Raw genomic sequence first — 18,607 nt, forward strand, 5'->3', positions numbered from 1 at the left:
CACCCTATAGAAGGAAGGTATATGTGCCTCGACCAATCAGTAAACGAAATTTTCACCTCGGGCCATTCCTTTGTTTTCTGGTTATAAAAACTGATCAATAGCACATGTTCTGGCTCGACTCTCCCAGACTACTAGGAGGTCGACCCGCCGTTCTGGCGGCGACCCTTCCCTCTAATAAATTCTATATTCTTTACATTCTGCCTTGTGTCTGGAAATTCTTTTCCAACCCCCGTTCGGACCACGACAAAAAACCTCTAAACATGAGATTTCAGGCAGGCGAGGGAAACCAAAGAAGGCTGGAAGACGTCGTCGGCACCCCTTCCAAAATATTAAGCAGGTACCCTGAGCACCTGAGACAATCTCCTTCCCAACTCTGAGCAGCTGCGGATCCCAACCCTACTCTTCCGTAAAATTTGCTCTAACACCCTCACCCCACTTTCCGCACCCACAGGGACAAGGCTGTTCCTCGCCACCTGCACCGCAACAGAACACACACACACACACACACACACACACACACACACACACACACACACACACACACACACACACACACACACACACACACACACACACACACACACACACACACACACACACACACACACACACACACACACACACACACACACACCAGGCTACCCTATTACACCGGGGGCCCCGGGAGGCGAGGAGGGTGAGAGTTGCCCAGAGCCCGGCCCCCGCCCCGGGACAGCATGCGCAAGCCCTGCCCCTGCTTCCTCTCCACCTGCCTGGGCTGACCGCGCTCCGCAGCGGTTCTGGCTCCCTGACGCCGCTGCTCGGGCTCCCTGACGCCGCGGCTCGGGGGCGGGGCGTCTCAAGGCTCCGCCCCTATGACGTCAGCCTAGCGGGGCGTGGCCTGGCAGGCGGTCGGAGGCTTCAGTCTCAGTCCCGCAGAGCGGCGACCGGAGGCAAGCATCCCGGCTCTGGCTTCTGCTCCCGCTCCGGAGGATGCGGCTCGACTAGGATGCTGCCGCGCCTGATAGTGCAGCTTCCGGCCCTCCTCAGCCTGCTCCTCGGCTTTCGCGCGCACGGTAAGGATCGGGGTCTAGCCCTGACCTCTCCGCGCCCTTCCCGCTCCCCCTCCTACCGGTCGTCACTCCTACATTAAAGTTCTGAGTCCCACGGAGAATCACGTCTGGTTTGCCCTCTATGGAGAGGGGCACCCATTATCTCCCTACTCCCCGAATCTCCCTCATTCTGGCAAGCCTGGGTCTCAGGCTCACCCGTTGTGGACGTGGAAGAGACTGAGATTGACTAGGGGAGGGGGAAGTATGGATAGAGAAGTTAAATGACCCCCCCACACACACACAAGTCACCGTCCACCCGCCTCCCTGTGCGTCATAAATTTACCCCTGGCTTTTTTGTTGTTCTAGTTCAAATGAAGAGACTGCTGGTCCCTCTGGGGAATTACTTTGATCTCAGTCTGACTCTACCTTCCCTTAGCTCTCCGATTAATCTATTTCTGCCCCGTGCCATGTCACCCTATCTCAGCACTTTTCCCCCACTATTACCTGTCACCCCCATCGGATCATCCCTTCTCCTCCTTTAGCCCCCAGTGCTCTCCCACTGCCACCTGCCTCCCTCCTCCCTACTGCTACTCCTTAGCTCACCTAACCCAGCCAGAAATCCTGGAAAGTTTCTGCAATTGAAAAGACTAAATCCTGAAGGGAGAAAATGAAAGGGCTGGCAGCCGGAGGGACCAGGAGCGGAGGCAGGGAGAGCAGGGACTGAAACTGCTTCTACATGACGCCAGAATACGAAGTAAAACATGCAGTCACCATTCACATGATAGAGAGCTGAGCTGGGGATGTGCAGCCCCAACACCACAATGACCCACTGTGTTTTTCACTTTCCGTATACTGTTTTGAAATCGAGACACAGACTTGAGGATCAAAGACAGTATAAGAAAGCAAGCAAGGGACCGGGACAGATGTGCTTTCTAAGTGAGGATGACAGTCAGAAAAAAGAAGCATTATTAGAGAGATGATGAGAAGTTGGAGAACAAGGGAAGCCTGGGAGTCGCTGTCAGATGGAGAGACATTAAGGGATCGAGGAGGAGAGAAGAGGAGCTGAATGTGGGTATTGGCCTGGACATACTTCATTGCATTCGATCGGCAAGACTCTTAAAGTAGGTGTATTTATCACATTCTTACAAATGAGAGAACAAGTTCAGGGAGGTTAAGTGATTTGTCTGAGTCACACTAGCAAGTGCTAGTTTGAGCCTCTTGAAGTTAGTTTCCCATGGTGAGAGGTGTAGCTGGCTGTGAGGGGAACACAGGAGGTGGAGAGAGGCACTGGTACTTAGTATATATCACCTTGGAGCCAAGGTGCCAGCTCTTTGTGGAAACGTCCTCAGCCCAGTCTAGACCCCGGGCTGCCTGTCCTAAGGCTGGGCATCTGGCTGCAGTAAAGCCCTCCGAGAAGTGGGGGCAAGCACTCAGCTTGGGGTTCTGTGAAGAGAAACAGGTAGATGCCAACTAGCAGGATATCTGTGTACCCAAAGAACTCCAGAGAGGGGGGCCTTGGGCTAGAGCCAGGGCTGGGACCAGGGTGGGGACCAGGTGTGGGGACGGAGAGCAGGCCTTGGGATGGGGCTGGAGCAGGGACAGGGATTGGGCAGAGCCAGGGACCAGCTCATCTGAGAGCTCACTGTGGGCACATCTTAGCCCTCAGCCCCTGCCTTCTTGCCTGGGAGGCATCACACCCACCTTGGCTCTTCTCAACCAGCACTTCTGCTTCTGATCACCTACAGCACAGGACAGTGATTTAAGGACACTATACTAGCTCTGGGATCAGACGCATCTGGATTCAAAGGCCCACTCTACCGCTTACTACCCCATTGACCTTGGGCAAGTCACTTAGCCTCTCTGAACCTTCATTTCTTCTCTGGTGAAATTGGGGTAATAAATGCCTGCCTTGTAGGATTACTGTGATAATTAAATGAGACAATATATGTAAAGTACTTAGCTGAGTGCTCAGCTCAAGGTAAAGTGCTCAGTAAATGGGAGCTGTTAGAATGCCTGCTACCATCACCACCATCATCTCCTCCCTGGCGGGGAGGTGGAGGGGACCTCTGCTAGCTCTGGTACTGACACTGTTCTCCCTGCGGACAGAACTGCCCAGACCTTCATCTGCGTGGTTTGAAGCAGAATTTTTCTACCACGTCCTCCACTGGACTCCCATCCCGAATCAGTCTGAAAGTACCTACTATGAAGTGGAGCTCCTGCGGTAAGCAAAAGGGAGGATGGAGAAAGGAGGGAGGTGAGGGAGGGAGTGGGTGAGTCCATCCCCTTCTACCCATGCTGGCATGGGAAGATACCTGCCTTGTTACTGAAATGACACCAGGAAGGACCCTGGCACATATCCATCAGTTGACAAGTACTGATCAAGTCTCATATGGGCAGAGTAGTGTGCTGGAAGCTCTGGGTGAGAAAGCCAAGGTATTGCCTTTATCCTCAAGATTTTTCCATGTTATTGGAAAAACAGGAAAAGCATCCGTAAGCCAGTTGGAGAACAAGGAAGCCCTAAGGACTACAGATGTAGTTGGGAGAAAGGAGGAATTGGGCTGTGTTGCAGGGAGTGGCAAGTCTTCCTGGATGAGTTGGCATTTGAGCTACTCGTATTCCAATCTAAGAGTCTTCTAGAGCGCAGAGAAATTGGTACAGAGTCCCAGAACCAAGGGAGATCCCCTTGCAACTAGATGCCCCGGACTAAAGGGAATACCCTGAGGGCTATACCGTCACGAGAGCTCTCCCCTGGCCTCTTGCTTCCCTCCTAAAGGAGTTAGGTTTGAGCACAAGTTCCTCTCCCAATGCCTACCCCGCTATCTCCCCAGGTATGGAGTAGAGCCCATCTACTGGAACCCCATCCGCAGCTGTAGCCAAACCTTGGTGCTGTCCTGTGATCTCACCATGCAGACCCTGGACCTGTATCATAGCAATGGTTACCGAGCCAGAGTCCGGGCAGTGGACGGAGGCCAGCACTCAAACTGGACCTCTCCCAACACCCGCTTCTCTGTGGATGAAGGTGCTTTTCCTCCCCGGGACCTAGAACATGGCTTTCAGGGTCCTTTCCGGCCGGAAGCTCTAGTCTAGAACTTTTCTTTCCATTCCCATAGCTCGCCTCATCTGCCTGGCTTCCTCGCCGGGGATTTAGTTGCCCAAACAAGCCTGAGTCAGGACTTTGGAGAAGGTTTAGATGAAAATAGCCAAGTTATTCAGGATTTAAAAGGGAACTGGAGTTGTTTATCCTACAGAAGAGAAGTCTTGGGGTGAGTTGGGGCAGCTGAGTCACGAGGGTCAGGTTGGTGTACTTGTAGGGTTCTGGGAGGGGAAGCAAATCCATAAGCACTCAGCATAGGGCAGCAAGCTGGAGGCAGAATTTCTATCAGGTCCTCCTCCCTTTAAGAATGAATTCCTCGGGGTCACGGTGTGAGGCTTTGAAGCAGGGAGGTGCTATTGAAGCAAAGTTGGGAGTTTCTCTCTGCAGAGAGAAGAGAAAAGAATAAGCCCCAAATGTGATGGGATTCTTTCCTTCTGCAGATTGGGACTGACTGTGCTCTATGTGTGTGGCAAGGCTGCTCTGCAGAATTCAGAATGATGCTCTTGGAGGTCATTGTCTCCCAAATGCCTGCCCACAGGCCGGTACTCCACTGGCTGCAGAAACATCACTGAAGAGTGTGTTTAAAATAGGCATTTCCTGGGCTTCCCTGGTGGCGCAGTGGTTGAGAGTCCGCCTGCCGATGCAGGGGACACGGGTTCGTGCCCTGGTCCGGGAAGATCCCACATGCCAGGGAGTGGCTGTGCTCCGCAGCGGGAGAGGCCACAACAGTGAGAGGCCCATATACCGCAAAAAAAATAAAAATAAAAAAAATAGACCTTTCCAGGGCCCAGCTTCCAAAATTCAGATTCACTGTGTCTTGAGTGGGTCTGGGCATCTGCGTTTTTAACATGCTCCCCAGGATATCCTTATGTTCTGCCAGGTTGAGAAACCTGTAGCCCAGGTTTTAGGGTGGGTAAAGCTTGACCCTGGAGGCCAGGTATGGATGGGGTGCCCAGGCCCTCCCCAGGCTGCACGCCTCATGGTTTTGTCTCCCGACTCAGTGACTCTGACAGTTGCCGGCGTGAAGCTAGAGGTGCACGATGGCATCATCTTTGGGGTGATCCAGCTCCCCAGGCCCAAGATGGCCCCAGCAGGCGACACATATGAAAGCATCTTCCACAACTTCCGGGAGTATGAGATTGAGGTTCGCAAGGTACCAGGACGATATAAGGTATGGGATTCCCCAAGGCCAGGCTTCCCTTGTGTACCCCTGGGGAACTTTTCCAGCAGAGTCGAGAGAGCTTGTGGGGCAAGTGGGGGTAGCCAAGATGGCCTGAGCCCTTAAACCTGTGCTTCTGCCAGGTGGCAGGGACGACAGTGCCCGCTAGGTGTCAGGCAGCGCAGGAGATGTTATAACTATTGCTTCCAACCCCCTTGCAGATGGGGATTTTATTCCATGTTATAGATGGCAAAATGAAGCTCTCAGAGGCTATGAAAATGCCCAAGCACACTCCCATAAATGGGAGATCTGGAATCTGCAAAATCCATCCTCTTTCCTTTCAACCACAGTTGATTCTAGCCTCTTCTGGGATGGTCCTCAGTATCTATAAAATACTTCCTTTTTGCTTTTTTTTTTTTTTTAACATCTTTATTGGAGTATAATTGCTTTACAATGTTGTGTTAGTTTCTGCTGTATAACAAAGTGAATCAGCTATACGTATACATATATCCCCATATCCCCTCCCTCTTGCGTCTCCCTCCCACCCTCCCTATCCCTCCCCTCTAGGTGGTCACAAAGCACCGAGCTGATCTCCGTGCTATGCCGCTGCTTCCCACTAGCTATCTATTTTACATTTGGTAGTGCTTATATGTCAATGCCACTCTCTTACTTCGTCCTAGCTTACCCTTCCCCCTCCCCGTGTCCTCAAGTCCCTTCTCTACGTCTGCGTCTTTATTCCTGTCCTACCCCTAGGTTCTTCAGAACCATTTTTTTTTTTAGATTCCACATATATGTGTTAGCATACAGTATTTGTTTTTCTCTTTCTGACTTACTTCACTCTGTATGACAGACTCTAGGTCCATCCACCTCACTACAAATAACTCATTTCGTTTCTTTTTATTGCTGAGTAATATTCCATTGTATATACACGCCACATCTTCTTTATCCATTCATCTGTTGATGGACACTTAGGTTGCTTCCATGTCCTGGCTATTGTAAATAGTGCTGCAATGAACATTGTGGTACATGACTCTTTTTGAATTATGGTTTTCTCAGGGTATATGCCCAGTAGTGGGATTGCTGGGTCATATGGTAGTTCAATTTTTAATGTTTTAAGGAACCTCCATACTGTTCTCCATAGTGGCTGTGTCAACTTACATTCCCACCAACAGTGTAAGAGGGTTCCCTTTTCTCCACACCCTCTCCAGCATTTATTGTTTGTAGATTTTTTAATGATGGCCGTTGTGACCTGTGTGAGGTGATACCTCATTGTGGTTTTGATTTGCATTTCTCTAATGATTAGTGATGTTGAGCATCCTTTCATGTTTGTTAGCAATCTGTAATCTTCTTTGGAGAAATGTCTATTTAGGTCTTCTGCCCATTTTTGGATTGGGTTGTTTGTTTTTTGATATTGAGCTGTATGAGCTGCTTGTATATTTTGGAGATTAATCCTTTGTCAGTTGCTTCATTTGCAAATATTTTCTCCCATTCTGAGGGTTGTCTTTTCGCCTTGTTTATGGCTTCCTTTGCTCCTTTTTGTTTTTAATACAAACTAAATCATGGTAATCACAGAGATCTTGGGCTGCCTCGATAATGCAGGGTTTTTTATCTTAGAAAAAGACCACTAAAGGGGGTTGGCCTTCAGTGCTTTAGAGCATCTCTAAAGCCCCTTCGGCTCTCAGCTTGCATATGGCATGGAACAAGGATATCGTGTTTACTGCTCTGATTGTTTTCGTTTCAGTCCCATGACAAGATAAAACATGAAAACTTTAACCTCCCAGTCCCGAGAGGGGTGGGAGAGTTCTGTGTCAGGGTGAAACCATCTGTCAGCTCCCGAGTGAACAAGGAGGTCTGGTCCAAGGAGGAGTGCATCGTGCTCACCCCGCAGTGTGAGTTGGTCAGGGCTGCTGTCTGGGCAGAAGGGAGGCAGGAAGGGCCTCTCACTTCTGAAAAGCATTCCACTGAGGGCTGCCGATGTGGGGAACTGTGCTAGGTGCCCCCCAACTGCGACACAGCTCTCCATCCTCACACAGCTCTATGAAAGAGCTCCTATTGTCCCCATTTTAGAGATGCAGAAACTGAGGCTCAGTACCTATAAGCAACTTCCAGGGTGTGGCCACAAAGCCAGGTCTCCCAGCTCTGCGGGTGCTTCCACTGGAGCCCAGCTGCACTCCCAGGAGCCCTTCTGCAGCACTCCTCAGCCAGCTGTGGTGGTTCCTGTTTGTTACATTCCTCCGCTGTCTTTTCTTAGAGCTGGGGGCACCAAGGGCTTCTCCGAACTTCCCCTCCTCCCCCTCAGAGGAAAGCAGAACTGAGCTGACTCCTCCCCACAGCTGCAAAAGTCAGCAAATACTGTGCCAGGCTCTCAGCCCGGTGCTGGAAAGGGGAGGGAGGGAAGGGAAAATGGCATGTGAAGGCTGTGGTTCTGCCCACAAGGATCTTACAGTCTGGCTGGGAAGACAGGGTGTGCCCAGAGCAGGCTGTAACTAGCTACTCAGGACAACATATGTCAAGTGCCCAGCGAATCATGCCAACAGTCAGTGCGCTGGGAGTGCCCGGTCCAGTGTGGGCAGCGTCCAGCAATGACCAGAGGGACTCCTTACTTTTCTGCAGTACATTTCAGTTTATGGCAGACACGCACAAACTCATTGTCATTTCAGCCTCACTCTGCCTTACTGAAGCAGAGGAAGGCACCATCTGTGTGCCAGGCGGCCTTAAGAGCTTTTCAACATCCACTCACTGATATAGAAATAGTTTTGTATACAGGTCTAGGTTCAAATCTCAGCGTCGTCACTTATGAAATATATGACCTTGGGCAACTTGCTTAACCCCTCTGGGCCTCAGGATGCTAACCTATAAAAATAGGGAAGATATTCACCTCCTAAGGTGGCTATAAGAATCAGGTGACATAGTACAGTAGTCCCCCCCCTTATCTGAAGGGCATACGTTCCAACACCCCCAGTGGATGCCTTGAAAGCATGTATATATACTATGCTTTTTCTCTATACATACATACCTATGACAAAGTTTAGTCTATAAATTAAACAAAAATTTAAGAGAATGCCCAAATTGACACCATCACTACTCTTGCACTTTGGGGCCATTATTGAGTAAAATAAGGGTTACTTGAACAAAAGCACGGGATACCACAACAGTCCATCTGATAACTGAGGCAGCCACTAAGTGACTCACGGGTGGGATCTGCTGGACAGAGGGATGATTCATGTCCCGGGCCAGACAGAGTGGAGCAGTGTGAGATATCATCATGCTACTCAGAACGGCACACGATTTAACTGATGCATTGTTTATTTCTGGAAATCTTCCATTTAACGTTTTTGGACCACATTTGAACACAGGTTAACTGAAACCACGAAAAGCAAAACCACAGATAAGGGGGGATATTATAAAGGGCTTGGTTCATGGTAAGTGCTGTGTGCTTCACAGCCATCTATGAGGTAGGCACTATTATTTTGCCCATTTCGTAGACGGTAAAACTAAGGCTCAGATAGGCTAACTAATTTGTCCACAGCCTCACAGCTAGTAAGTGGTAGAGCTGGGATTTGAACCCAGGTCTGGCTGCTCCCAAAGCCTCCCTTCTTACCTGCTGTACCATCCTGCCCCACCACTATGTATGCCTTCATGTGAGTTTTGTGCAGAGAGCTGGAGGCCATGTGTCTAGTGAGGGAATCCTTCAGGGCAGAGGTTGGAGGGCCAGGCAGGGACTCCCAAGAATCCTGGCGTGGCCTCCAGAGTTGTGGCCTATAGGTAACCTGGGGGGGGGGTGTGGGGGGGGGTCACTCGGCCCCTCACCACGAGGCTCCTGAGAGGGGCCATGGGATCCTCGGGGACTGCCCCTCCATATCGCATGGAACCAGGCTATAAACCCATCGCTCTGGGCCCACAGATTTCACCGTGACCAACCTCAGCATCTTCTTCACCTTTGTCCTGCTGCTCTGTGGAGCCCTGGCCTTCTTCCTGGCCCTCCAGCTGTATGTGCAGCGCCGGGGGAAGCTGCCCACCGTCCTGGTGAGTCTCACGGGGAGGCCACTGCCCCATCCTTCCCGGCCCCACCAGGACTCCGGGAGGCAGGGAGAACCCTCCCAGGCAGGCCGTGTACCCTCAGCCCTGACATTATCAGAGGCACCTTCATCAAGCACCATGGGGGCGGAGGGAGGGCTTGAATGCCAAGCCCAGCACGGAGAATGTTGCCTTATAGTGGCCCAGATAAGACACAGTAATCCCAACCCACCATGCGCCATTTTGTTACTATTTGCCAATAATTGGCCACAGACCAGCCCCTGTGCATTAGTACCTCGGAGTCAGGTAGTTATAGCCTCACTTTACAACTGAGGAAACTGAGGCATAGAGAGATTGTTACGTGCAGAGGGTCCCACAGCCAGGAAGAGTCAGGGCCGGAGCCCAGCCTTTCCCATCCCTAGAGGCTGGCGATGGGTGCTCTGGAACAGGCAGACAAAGGGCTGCTGTCAGTGTGGGAGAGAGCAGAGCGGAGAGGTGATGCTGAGAGGCGAGCATCTCCGGACCTTCCCACAGCCTATCCTCTTGCTACACAGTGCTGACAAACACCGCATTTGTAGTCAGCCGGCCTCCAAAGTTCAGCTTGCCACATTGAGCAGCATTTCCAGACCACAGCCCGTCTCTGGCCTGGGATTCAGACTGGACCAAAGGTGGTCCCCACAGCTGACATTACTGTGATGGTCGAGGGCTCAGCTGTAAGGGTGGGCTCCTTCAGGGAGACCAGGGCCCAGGGAAGCTCACAGCTGGAAGGGGACCCTCCACAAGGATCCCAGGATCTCTAGGAAAAATAAGGAGAGAGACAGAGGCCCTCTGAAATTATTTTGAGTAAGAACTCTGGGATGGGGATGGAGGGGAGAGAAGAGGGGTGGGGCTGCCTGGTGAGTGCACCAAGGAACCTGCCCTCAGGGATGGGTAACTAGACAGCAGAGTGGTAGGAAAGGACCACTGGATGGGAGAGTCTTAGCTGGGCTTGGGAAAAGGCATCTAGTAAGAGAGAGGTAGCTGTTGAGTTACAGTTACCAAGCAAATACAACATGCAAAATGTTGTACGGAAGCAGCTGAGTAATGTGGCCACTGGTCCCAAGGGGCTTGATTACGTCTGGTGGGGCAGCCAACGAATCAACGATTACGTTTAATGCAAACCAGTGAAATGGACATAGATGCAAAAATGCCAAAGGAGATGACAAGCAACCTCTGTTTTTGTTGTTCTTTCTGAACATTTGGATCACAGAATTGACTTGTCCTCATGAGTTTTTTCGTCCTCAAGATAAGTACAGCCCAGTTTCCTTCCTCTAACGATCACAGCCGTTACTAACTTTATAAATAACATGCACTTGCTTGTTCTCATTCATTAGCTGCTTTGATCTGATCTTCAATGATTATCAAAGTAAGCATTGTTAAACAAGTGGGGATTACAAATCAGGACAGTTGAGTACCAATTCCAGATCTATTTGTTCTTTGCTGCTGTGTGACACTGGGCAAGTCATTTAACTTCTCTGAGGTTCAGTTTTCTCCTCTAGGAAATAGAGATAATAATACTTCTTTAGAGAATTATTAGAGAGTAAAATTCAGTTCACCAAGTGTTTATTGAGTGCTTTCTCTGTACCAGGCACTGTTCTAAGTATTTTACATGCATGAACCACAACTTGAGAAGGCAATACTGTCATTACTTCCATTTTGCATAGGAGGAACTAAAGCACAGAGAGGATAAATGATTTGGCCAAGGTGACACAGCTGATAAGAGGCAGACCTGGGATTTGAACCCATGAAGTCTGGCTCCAGAATACACATCCTTAGTCACCAAGCCACATGATATCAATAGGGATACAACCAATAAGAGTTGCATTAGAGTCATCACATACAAAAGGAACAAGGGCAGATGTGCAACAGTGAGTCAGTAAGTCAGTCAACAAACCGTTGAAGTGCCTACTATGTGCCAGCTCAGTTTAAGCTCTGGGAACAGAGTGGCCCATAAGAACAGACGACTCCTGCCCTCAAGGAGTTTCTATTCTCTTGGGGTTGGAGATCGTGTGTGTGTGTGTGTGTGTGTGTGTGTGTGTGTGTGTGTGTGTGCGCGCGCATGTGGGGGCACAGAAAACAAAAAAATAACTCCAGGAACTAAGTGCTAGGAAAAAATAAACTGGGTTAATGGGAAGAGAGTGTCTGGAGCACTGCTTTAGCAAGGGTGATTGGGAAAGTTTCTCTGAGGAGATGACATCTGAATTGAGACCTGAACGATAAGGAGGATACAGCCATACAAAGTGCTAGGAGAAGAGTATTCCAACCAGGAGTAGCCTGTGCAAAGGCCCTGAGACAGCACTGTCCAGAGCAAAAGGAACATCAGTGCGGCTGGGGCACAAGAGCAAGGGGGAGAGAGGTTAAGTGACTTCCCTGGGCCTCTGGGCAATTAATGGGGAACGAGGCCCCCTCAGCTGCTAGCTCTGCTTGTTTCACTGCCCCACGCTGCAGCCAGGCTGCGTTTATGTGAGTCACTCAGGGAGTGAAGAAATTAACTCGGTGTCTCACATCCAGCGTTGTAAGAGATGAAATGAATAACATGGGATAGGATAGGACAGGACAATACAATAGATCACAGTGCACAGGTAGTAACGATAAGTATTATTTTGTGAAATTGGTTTCAATCATATATGAGTTGTATATTTATGGGCTATTTACATACAGGTTATTGTGTAACATATTTCTTACTTGGGGTCATAGTGGAAAAAAGTCTGAAACACATTTCTAAATCTCAGTGGGTCCAGCCTGCTTTCGGGTTTGAAAAGCACTGCTGATAGAGCCTCCCGAGAATGTTCTCCTTTCCCTGCAGCCTCCCATTCTGCCTGTCATTCTGTCCGAACTCCGAGAATACGGGCTTCTTAGGTATCTGGCCTGAGTCAAACTGAGAATTGCATGAGGAGGAAAACTCAATTCTGAACCAAAACCGAAAGGACAAGTGGCAGTGTACTCCAGGCTCTGCACGACCCCTCTGTTGGAGCAGTACCTCCTGAACCCCTGGCCTCCCCTGGCCACACTGGGGCGGGTTCCTGCAGGTGACCCTCCCACCCCTCACTCTACCCTCTCCTCCCCAGGTCTTCAAGAAGCCCAGTCCCTTCAGCCTCATCAGCCAGCTTTCCTGCCCAGAGACCCAAGACACCATTCACCCCCTCGATGAGCAGGCCTTCCCCAAGGTGTCCCCAGAGCTGAGGAACTCGGAGCTGCACGGCAGCACGGACAGTGGCTTCAGCAGTGCCAAGCCATCCCTGCAGACTGATGAGCCCCAGTTCCACCTCCCTGCCCCCCACCCCCAGGCTGGGGGTACTTTGGGAAAGGGGGTGCCCCGGTTGCCGGAGGACAGCTGCAGTAGCGGCGGCAGCAAAAGTACAGACAGCGGGATCTGCCTGCAGGAGCCCAGCCTGAGTCCTGGCACGGAGCCCAGCTGGGAGCCGCAGGCGGGGAGCGACAGCCGGGACCAGCTTGACAGTGGCATTGGCCTGGTCCAGAACCCTGAGGGGCAGCCTGAGGATGTTCAGGGTGGCTCAGCTTTGGGCCATGTGAGTCCCCTGGGACCGGAGGTGGCTGCGGGAGAAGACCCAGCTGCGGGGGCCTTCCAGGGCTACCTGAAGCAGACCCGGTGCCCGGAGGAGAGGGCAGCCGAGGCGGGCGGCCTGGAAGAAGAGTCCTCCTCAACAGATGGCCTTGGCCCCAAATTCAAGACATGCGTGGACGCTGAGGTGGACTGGCCTCTACCAGCCCTGGCCAAGGGCTATTTGAAACAGGACCCCCCAGAAATGACTCTCACTCCCTCAGGGGCCCCAGCTGGACAGTGGAACCCACCAACTAAGGATTGGTCACTCCTGGGCTTGACCCGCTGTGGTGACCTTGGAGCATCTGACTGGAGCTTTGCCCACGACCTTGCCCCTCTGGACTGTGTGGCAGCCCCAGGCGGTCTCCTGGGCAGCTCTGACTCAGACCTGGTCGCCCTGCCACTCATCTCCAGCCTGCACTCAAGTGAGTGACTCGGGCCAGAGGGCTGCTTTTGGTTTCCGCTGCACCCTGCCTGGACCCAGAGGGGCCCCAGGGGATGAAAGTGAAACACGAGGCCAGTCTGGGCACTTTTCTGCAAGCGTAGTGAGGCCAGCGCCAGGCCTGGTAAGTGTCCAGGGCAGGAGGACACTCAGCTAGCACAGGGTACATGTGTGGCATTGGCCTCCTCTGCAGACGGGGCCCTGCAGACTCTGGCGGAACTGAGAAGGGCAGGGCAGAGATCTCCACCTCCTTGGGATGCTTCCCATATTGTAAAGGACTGCTTGCTCAGGGGAATCATGGGGCCTTTTGGAGTTGTGGTGAGGCCACCAGGCTGAAGTCAGCTCAGAGAGCCAGGCCGCCCTGCTGAGGCCAGCCATGTGTCAGGGCCTCCAGCAGGATAGAGGGCCGAGAGGATGGAGGCTTCAGGGCCTCGCTGCAGGGGCCATTTCTAGGAGGTAAAAGAGGGAGCAGGGGTCAAAGGGAGCTGAGATGCAGAAGGGGGCTTCTGGCTCAGAATCCAGCGCTCTGGGGATGGCTTGTGTCCATCTGCAGACAGCACCCTCTTTCAAGCAACTAGAGCAGCATCCCCCTGGGGCACTTGGAGTGGCCAAGCCATGCACTACCCTCACCCTGCTGCCCACACCATCTTGCTGACAGTACCAGCGAAAGCATGGGTGTTTGTACTGGTCAAAACTCAGGCCTTCAGGTGGCCTCTAGGCTTGGACGCCACCTTATCTGCCCAAGAGGGTCAGGGTTAGGACCTGCACTGTGTTTGCTGCTGACATCCAGCTATAGGACAGGACACTGGGGTAGGGTCTCTGTTCAATGATCAGCTGTGCGACCTTGGGCCAGCCACTTCTCAGAGGGCCTCAGTTATCCCATCTGTGATGTAAAGAATCTCTAGGGGACCCTTCTAGATGATGGATGGATGATAGCCAAGCTGGCTTCTGGGGTGACATCTCCAACCCCAACTGACCCTGGGTAGGGAGGAAGCCACGCCTTCACAGAGCTGGCTTCTTTCCCATGCCGCAGGCTAACTGATGTAGCAAGAGTGCATGGCATTGTGCTGAGAGAACAATCAGACCCTGGGCCCAGAGAGGGGGCAGGTGTGGGCCCCGCTTCCCCACAGTCAGTTTAGAATCTGTCTGCAAAGCCATTTTACAATCCGTGGGCAGGGAACCTGGGAGGGGTGATAGGCCTGGGGCGTGCCCACCGCCCAAGTCATCCTCGGCCCTGTGTTTTCCGTGGCATTCTGGGAATAGACATCAGGCCCAGGGAATCCAGCCAGAGCCCCTTCCACTCTGCCAGGAAGCTCGTAGGCGCCAGTCCGATAATAACTCCCTCTAGAAACAGGCTTGAAGGAGGGGTTTCTCAGCGTTTCCTTGGAAGGTTTATTTATTTATTTTGTTCATTTATTTATTGAAGAAGCAGCAAGATACAGGGAAAGAGTTCTGGGTATTTCGATAGCCTAGGAGTTCTCATTCTGATTTCACTGTTTCTAGCCGTGTGACCGTGGGAAAGCCACTCTTCCTCATCTGTGAAACCAGAAAACGTTGTCTGACTTGTTTCATTCATAAGGGTGTGAGGTTCCACTGACGACGAGGATGTGAATGTGCCTTGAACGCAGGCTCTGTAAATGAGTGACATGTGTTCTTTCTTCCAATAAATTGTCAGAACCACAGGAATCTTGGGAAACCAATCAGATTTCTGATGACACAGTGGCTGGTAGAGGCATCAAGTTGTTGACGACCGAGAATGATAATGAGTAGATGTGCGATGTCACTTAAGCTACCAAGACTGAGGACTTAGGCTCAAATCAGGTCCAAGTCGTCATGTTAACATTTATTTTCTGTGACCGTGGGCAAGTTTCTTACTAAGTTCCAGTTTCTTCATCTATAAAATGGGAATAATCATTCCTCATGGGGATGTCAGGAGGTTTAAATGAGATCACACATGAAGAGTTACATTTAAAGCTGTATAGGGAAATGGACAGTTTTTCTTGGAAACAGGTGAAAATGAAAGAGATCATGAAAAATGTATGTTATGTGACGAAATTGCTGAAAGAGTACGTGAGGAAAGATAATGAATGCAACGTAAGGTATAGAGCATGTAATGTAATGAGAGGTAATGAAAATGAGTGTAAATGAAAGAGTATGCAGAGGGTTCTTCAAGAAGACTGAAAAGGAAACAGTGGGACAGAAAACACTATCTTTTGGATGTGAATTCTGACAACTTGAAAGGAGACCCGACAGCCCCTCCCTTCCAGGCAGACAGCAGACCAGGCATTCCTGGAGCCCCGCCAGCTGCTCCCCCCAACGTGGACGTGTGTCCCAGCAGTGCTTCTCGTAAGTGCAGAAGCCATCTGCATTCAATTCTAAAAGCAGCCTCCCCCTTCCACGAAAAGCCACGTGTGGGTTTCAGGCTCTCCCCGAGCTCAGCCCAGCCGGTGGAGCAGACCCAGGGCTTGGGGCCTGAGTTTGGGGTACACTTTGCTCTTTGTCGCAGCCTGGATCCTCCAGGAGGTGGTCGGGGACACCACATCTCTGTTCCCCTGTGTCATCTCTGATGATGCCTCTCCCCTTTTACTCTGAGAAAATAACCAGTTCTGCGGAAGCATTGATCCTGTTATCTTCAGAGAACTTGACTAATCTTATACCGTTTGGGACCTGCTCAGACTTTTGCCCCGAAGGCCTCCTTGTCAAATTGGTGTATGGGGTTGGTCACTTCCTCCTGGAAATGAGTGTTGGAGATGGCGTCTGCCCAAGGGAAAGGCCTCTGGGGCAGGTTGGATGAAGCCTGGCTGAGACATGAATAGGAAGTTTCAGAGAGTAAGACGAATCCCTCTCAAGGAACTGAGGCCAGTTTGGATGGAAGAGAGGAAGCATGGAGTAGTTCAAAGGAGAGAGTGGAGTCCAAGCACGTGAGCTCTTGCAGCAGGCTTCCCTTATGTGGAAGGAGTAGGAGTTTGTGCCGGGTCTCCTCCTCTTTTAAGCTGCTTTCTGACCACCCAGCACGGCCAGGGCCATGGGATAAACTGAGCGAGTTCTTCCAAACAGCAGTGAGACACTGCCAGGCTTCTTGGGAATTTGGAATAAAGTCTCCAAGAGATGGCCCCGTTTGTTCCTACACTGAGAAACCTCCTTCGAGGGCTTTTCTAAGCTGAAGGATGGGTGATTCTGCATTTCTATGAGCTAATGGAACTTCCACTTAGTAAGGAGATGGGAAGTGGGCATTCTACTGAACTCTGTTTTCCCGAGTTTGTAAATAGCTATAGTCAAAGAGTCTGCCTCGTCTTTCCCCAAAGATCTCCATCCCTCCCCACCCCACTCCCAATGCACACACGGTCACAGCACACACACCACCCCTGAGATGGTCCCACCCACTGCACTGAATGGAGCCCACAGGGCAGTGCAGGTGGAGGGTCGCTGAGCCCCGCCCACGAACGGCAAAGAAGGGGGTCTTGTTGTGCCCACCTGGGACAGCACACTGGTAACCATGTGAGGTAGTTCTAGCAGTTAAGGCTGATTTTATCAAACCCCAGTCTAGAGGACACTAGGTACTAGAAGGCATGACTCATCTATTTCCTGTAGTGCTCATGGGTTTCTTTTAAAGCAAATCCACAATTAAAAATTTCTGATTAATCATTTATGATCACTTTTGTTGATAAGCCACCACACCTCACTATCAGCTTGATCTTAACTTCATTTTCACTCCCATAAACATTCAAAAAGGGTGCTGGGACCCAGTAAACACTGACAAGGGTTGGGTGAGGTGAAAGTTGTGTTTTAGAAAGATAACCCTGGTCAGTACACAACAGGGTCAGTACACCCTGGCATGAGTCAGAAGGAACCAGGCAGAATGCAGGGTGAGCTGCTGGAGGCATTCCTTGTCAGCATTTCATTTCTTCAAGAAACACATTATTAAGCATGTACTATGTGCCCAACATGGCACTCGGCCCTGGGTCCAGAGTGGTGAACAAAAGATGTACAGCTTCATGGAGGGCACCTCTGCTTATGAAGATAATCACCAAGCTACTCAACAGACTAACAAACATATTACTATAATCAGTGATAAGTGCCATGAAGGAAACTAACGTCCACACACGAGATGGAGGCAAGCAGCAGAGAAACTGAACAGGAGGTTGTATTAGTCAGCTCAGGCTGCTATAACAAAATACCATGCTTCAACAACACCACCGTTATTTCTCACTGTTCTGGAGGCCAGAGGTGTTGGCAGGTTCATTTCTTGGTGAGGGCTCTCTTCCTGACTTGCAGATGAGGCTAAAGATTCATGATGGCCCCTTCTCCTTCTCCTTCCATAGTGGGATGGGATGGGGGTAGGGGTGGTAGAGAGCTCTGGTTTCTCTCCCTCTTCTTGTAAGGATACTTTTTCCACTGTGAGGGCTCCTCTCTCACAACCTCATCTAACCCTAATCACAAAGGCCCCACCTCCTAATACCAGCACATTAGGGGTTAGGGCTTCGACATATGAATGGGGGGACCACAAACATTCAGTCCACGACAGAGGCTTAACCAATAATCCAATTAAATGAGCAGGGACAGTGGGAAGAGAAGAAGTGACAGATTCAAAAGACAATGTGAAGGGAGAATTGGCAAGACTTGATGACAACCTGGAGTGAGAGAAACAGGAATCAGAGGTACTAATCATACTTCAATGTGGATGATGAGAAAAGTGAAATATGGCCGTGGAAGGGAGACATGGGCATGGGGGAAAAGGGGAGATGGTGAGTTCTGGAGTTGATATGACAGGTCAGCCAAGGAGACAATCCTCCAGCAGTTGGCAAGGCAGGCCTGGCCCTGGGTGAGGGCTCAGAGCTGAGGATTCGGATACGAAAGCGTTTGTGCTATGACCCACTTAGGTCAAGTTCTCATTCAAAGGTATGGAGAAGACCACCAAGCTCCTCTGCAGCCAATATACAGTTAAAACACTCACCTCATGATCGCCCAACCAGAGGAAAAGCAGGCTGCCATTCCTCTGCTCTTAGCCATGCCTGCGCTGGGCACCTGTCTTGCAGACCCCACTGTCATTGGTGCCATGTTGTTCCTTGGACAATCACAGCCCATCACAAGGGTGCAGCTGAGGGTTTTTAGTAAATCAGCTGATCTGTGGGGCTGGTTAGCTCTGGAGTAGGCACAGGGAGGGGTGCTGGTGATGATTGGTACATGACGAGCAAAGGTCTGGGTGTGGGTGCCACACCTGTATACCTCTACCTGCACAAGGAAGGAGGGGCTGGTGGAGGTT

At 51.0% G+C, this 18,607-nt stretch overlaps 2 protein-coding genes across 5 annotated transcripts in view; one reads left to right on the plus strand and one right to left on the minus strand.

Annotated features, from left to right (window-relative positions):
- Positions 1-18,607, minus strand: part of TMPRSS13 (transmembrane serine protease 13) — a 170,454-nt gene that overhangs the window by 76,571 nt on the left and 75,276 nt on the right. The window lies entirely within an intron of this gene.
- Positions 912-15,026, plus strand: IL10RA (interleukin 10 receptor subunit alpha). 3 transcript variants are annotated; one of them, XM_030837947.2, is made up of 7 exons: positions 912-1,055; positions 3,138-3,252; positions 3,860-4,050; positions 5,127-5,296; positions 7,026-7,173; positions 9,189-9,310; positions 12,409-15,026. In XM_030837947.2, exons 1-7 carry the CDS (start codon positions 989-991, stop codon positions 13,333-13,335), a joined length of 1,740 nt encoding a protein of 579 aa, XP_030693807.1. In that variant the 5' UTR covers positions 912-988; the 3' UTR covers positions 13,336-15,026. The 3 variants fall into 3 exon arrangements, with proteins under 3 accessions (XP_030693807.1, XP_060160101.1, XP_060160096.1); XM_060304118.2 differs by lacking the exon at positions 912-1,055 and adding an exon at positions 1,579-2,152; XM_060304113.2 differs by lacking the exon at positions 912-1,055 and having other exon boundaries at positions 1,579-3,252.

Source organism: Globicephala melas, chromosome 8, assembly GCF_963455315.2.
Source record: "Globicephala melas chromosome 8, mGloMel1.2, whole genome shotgun sequence".
NCBI lineage: Eukaryota > Metazoa > Chordata > Mammalia > Artiodactyla > Delphinidae > Globicephala > Globicephala melas.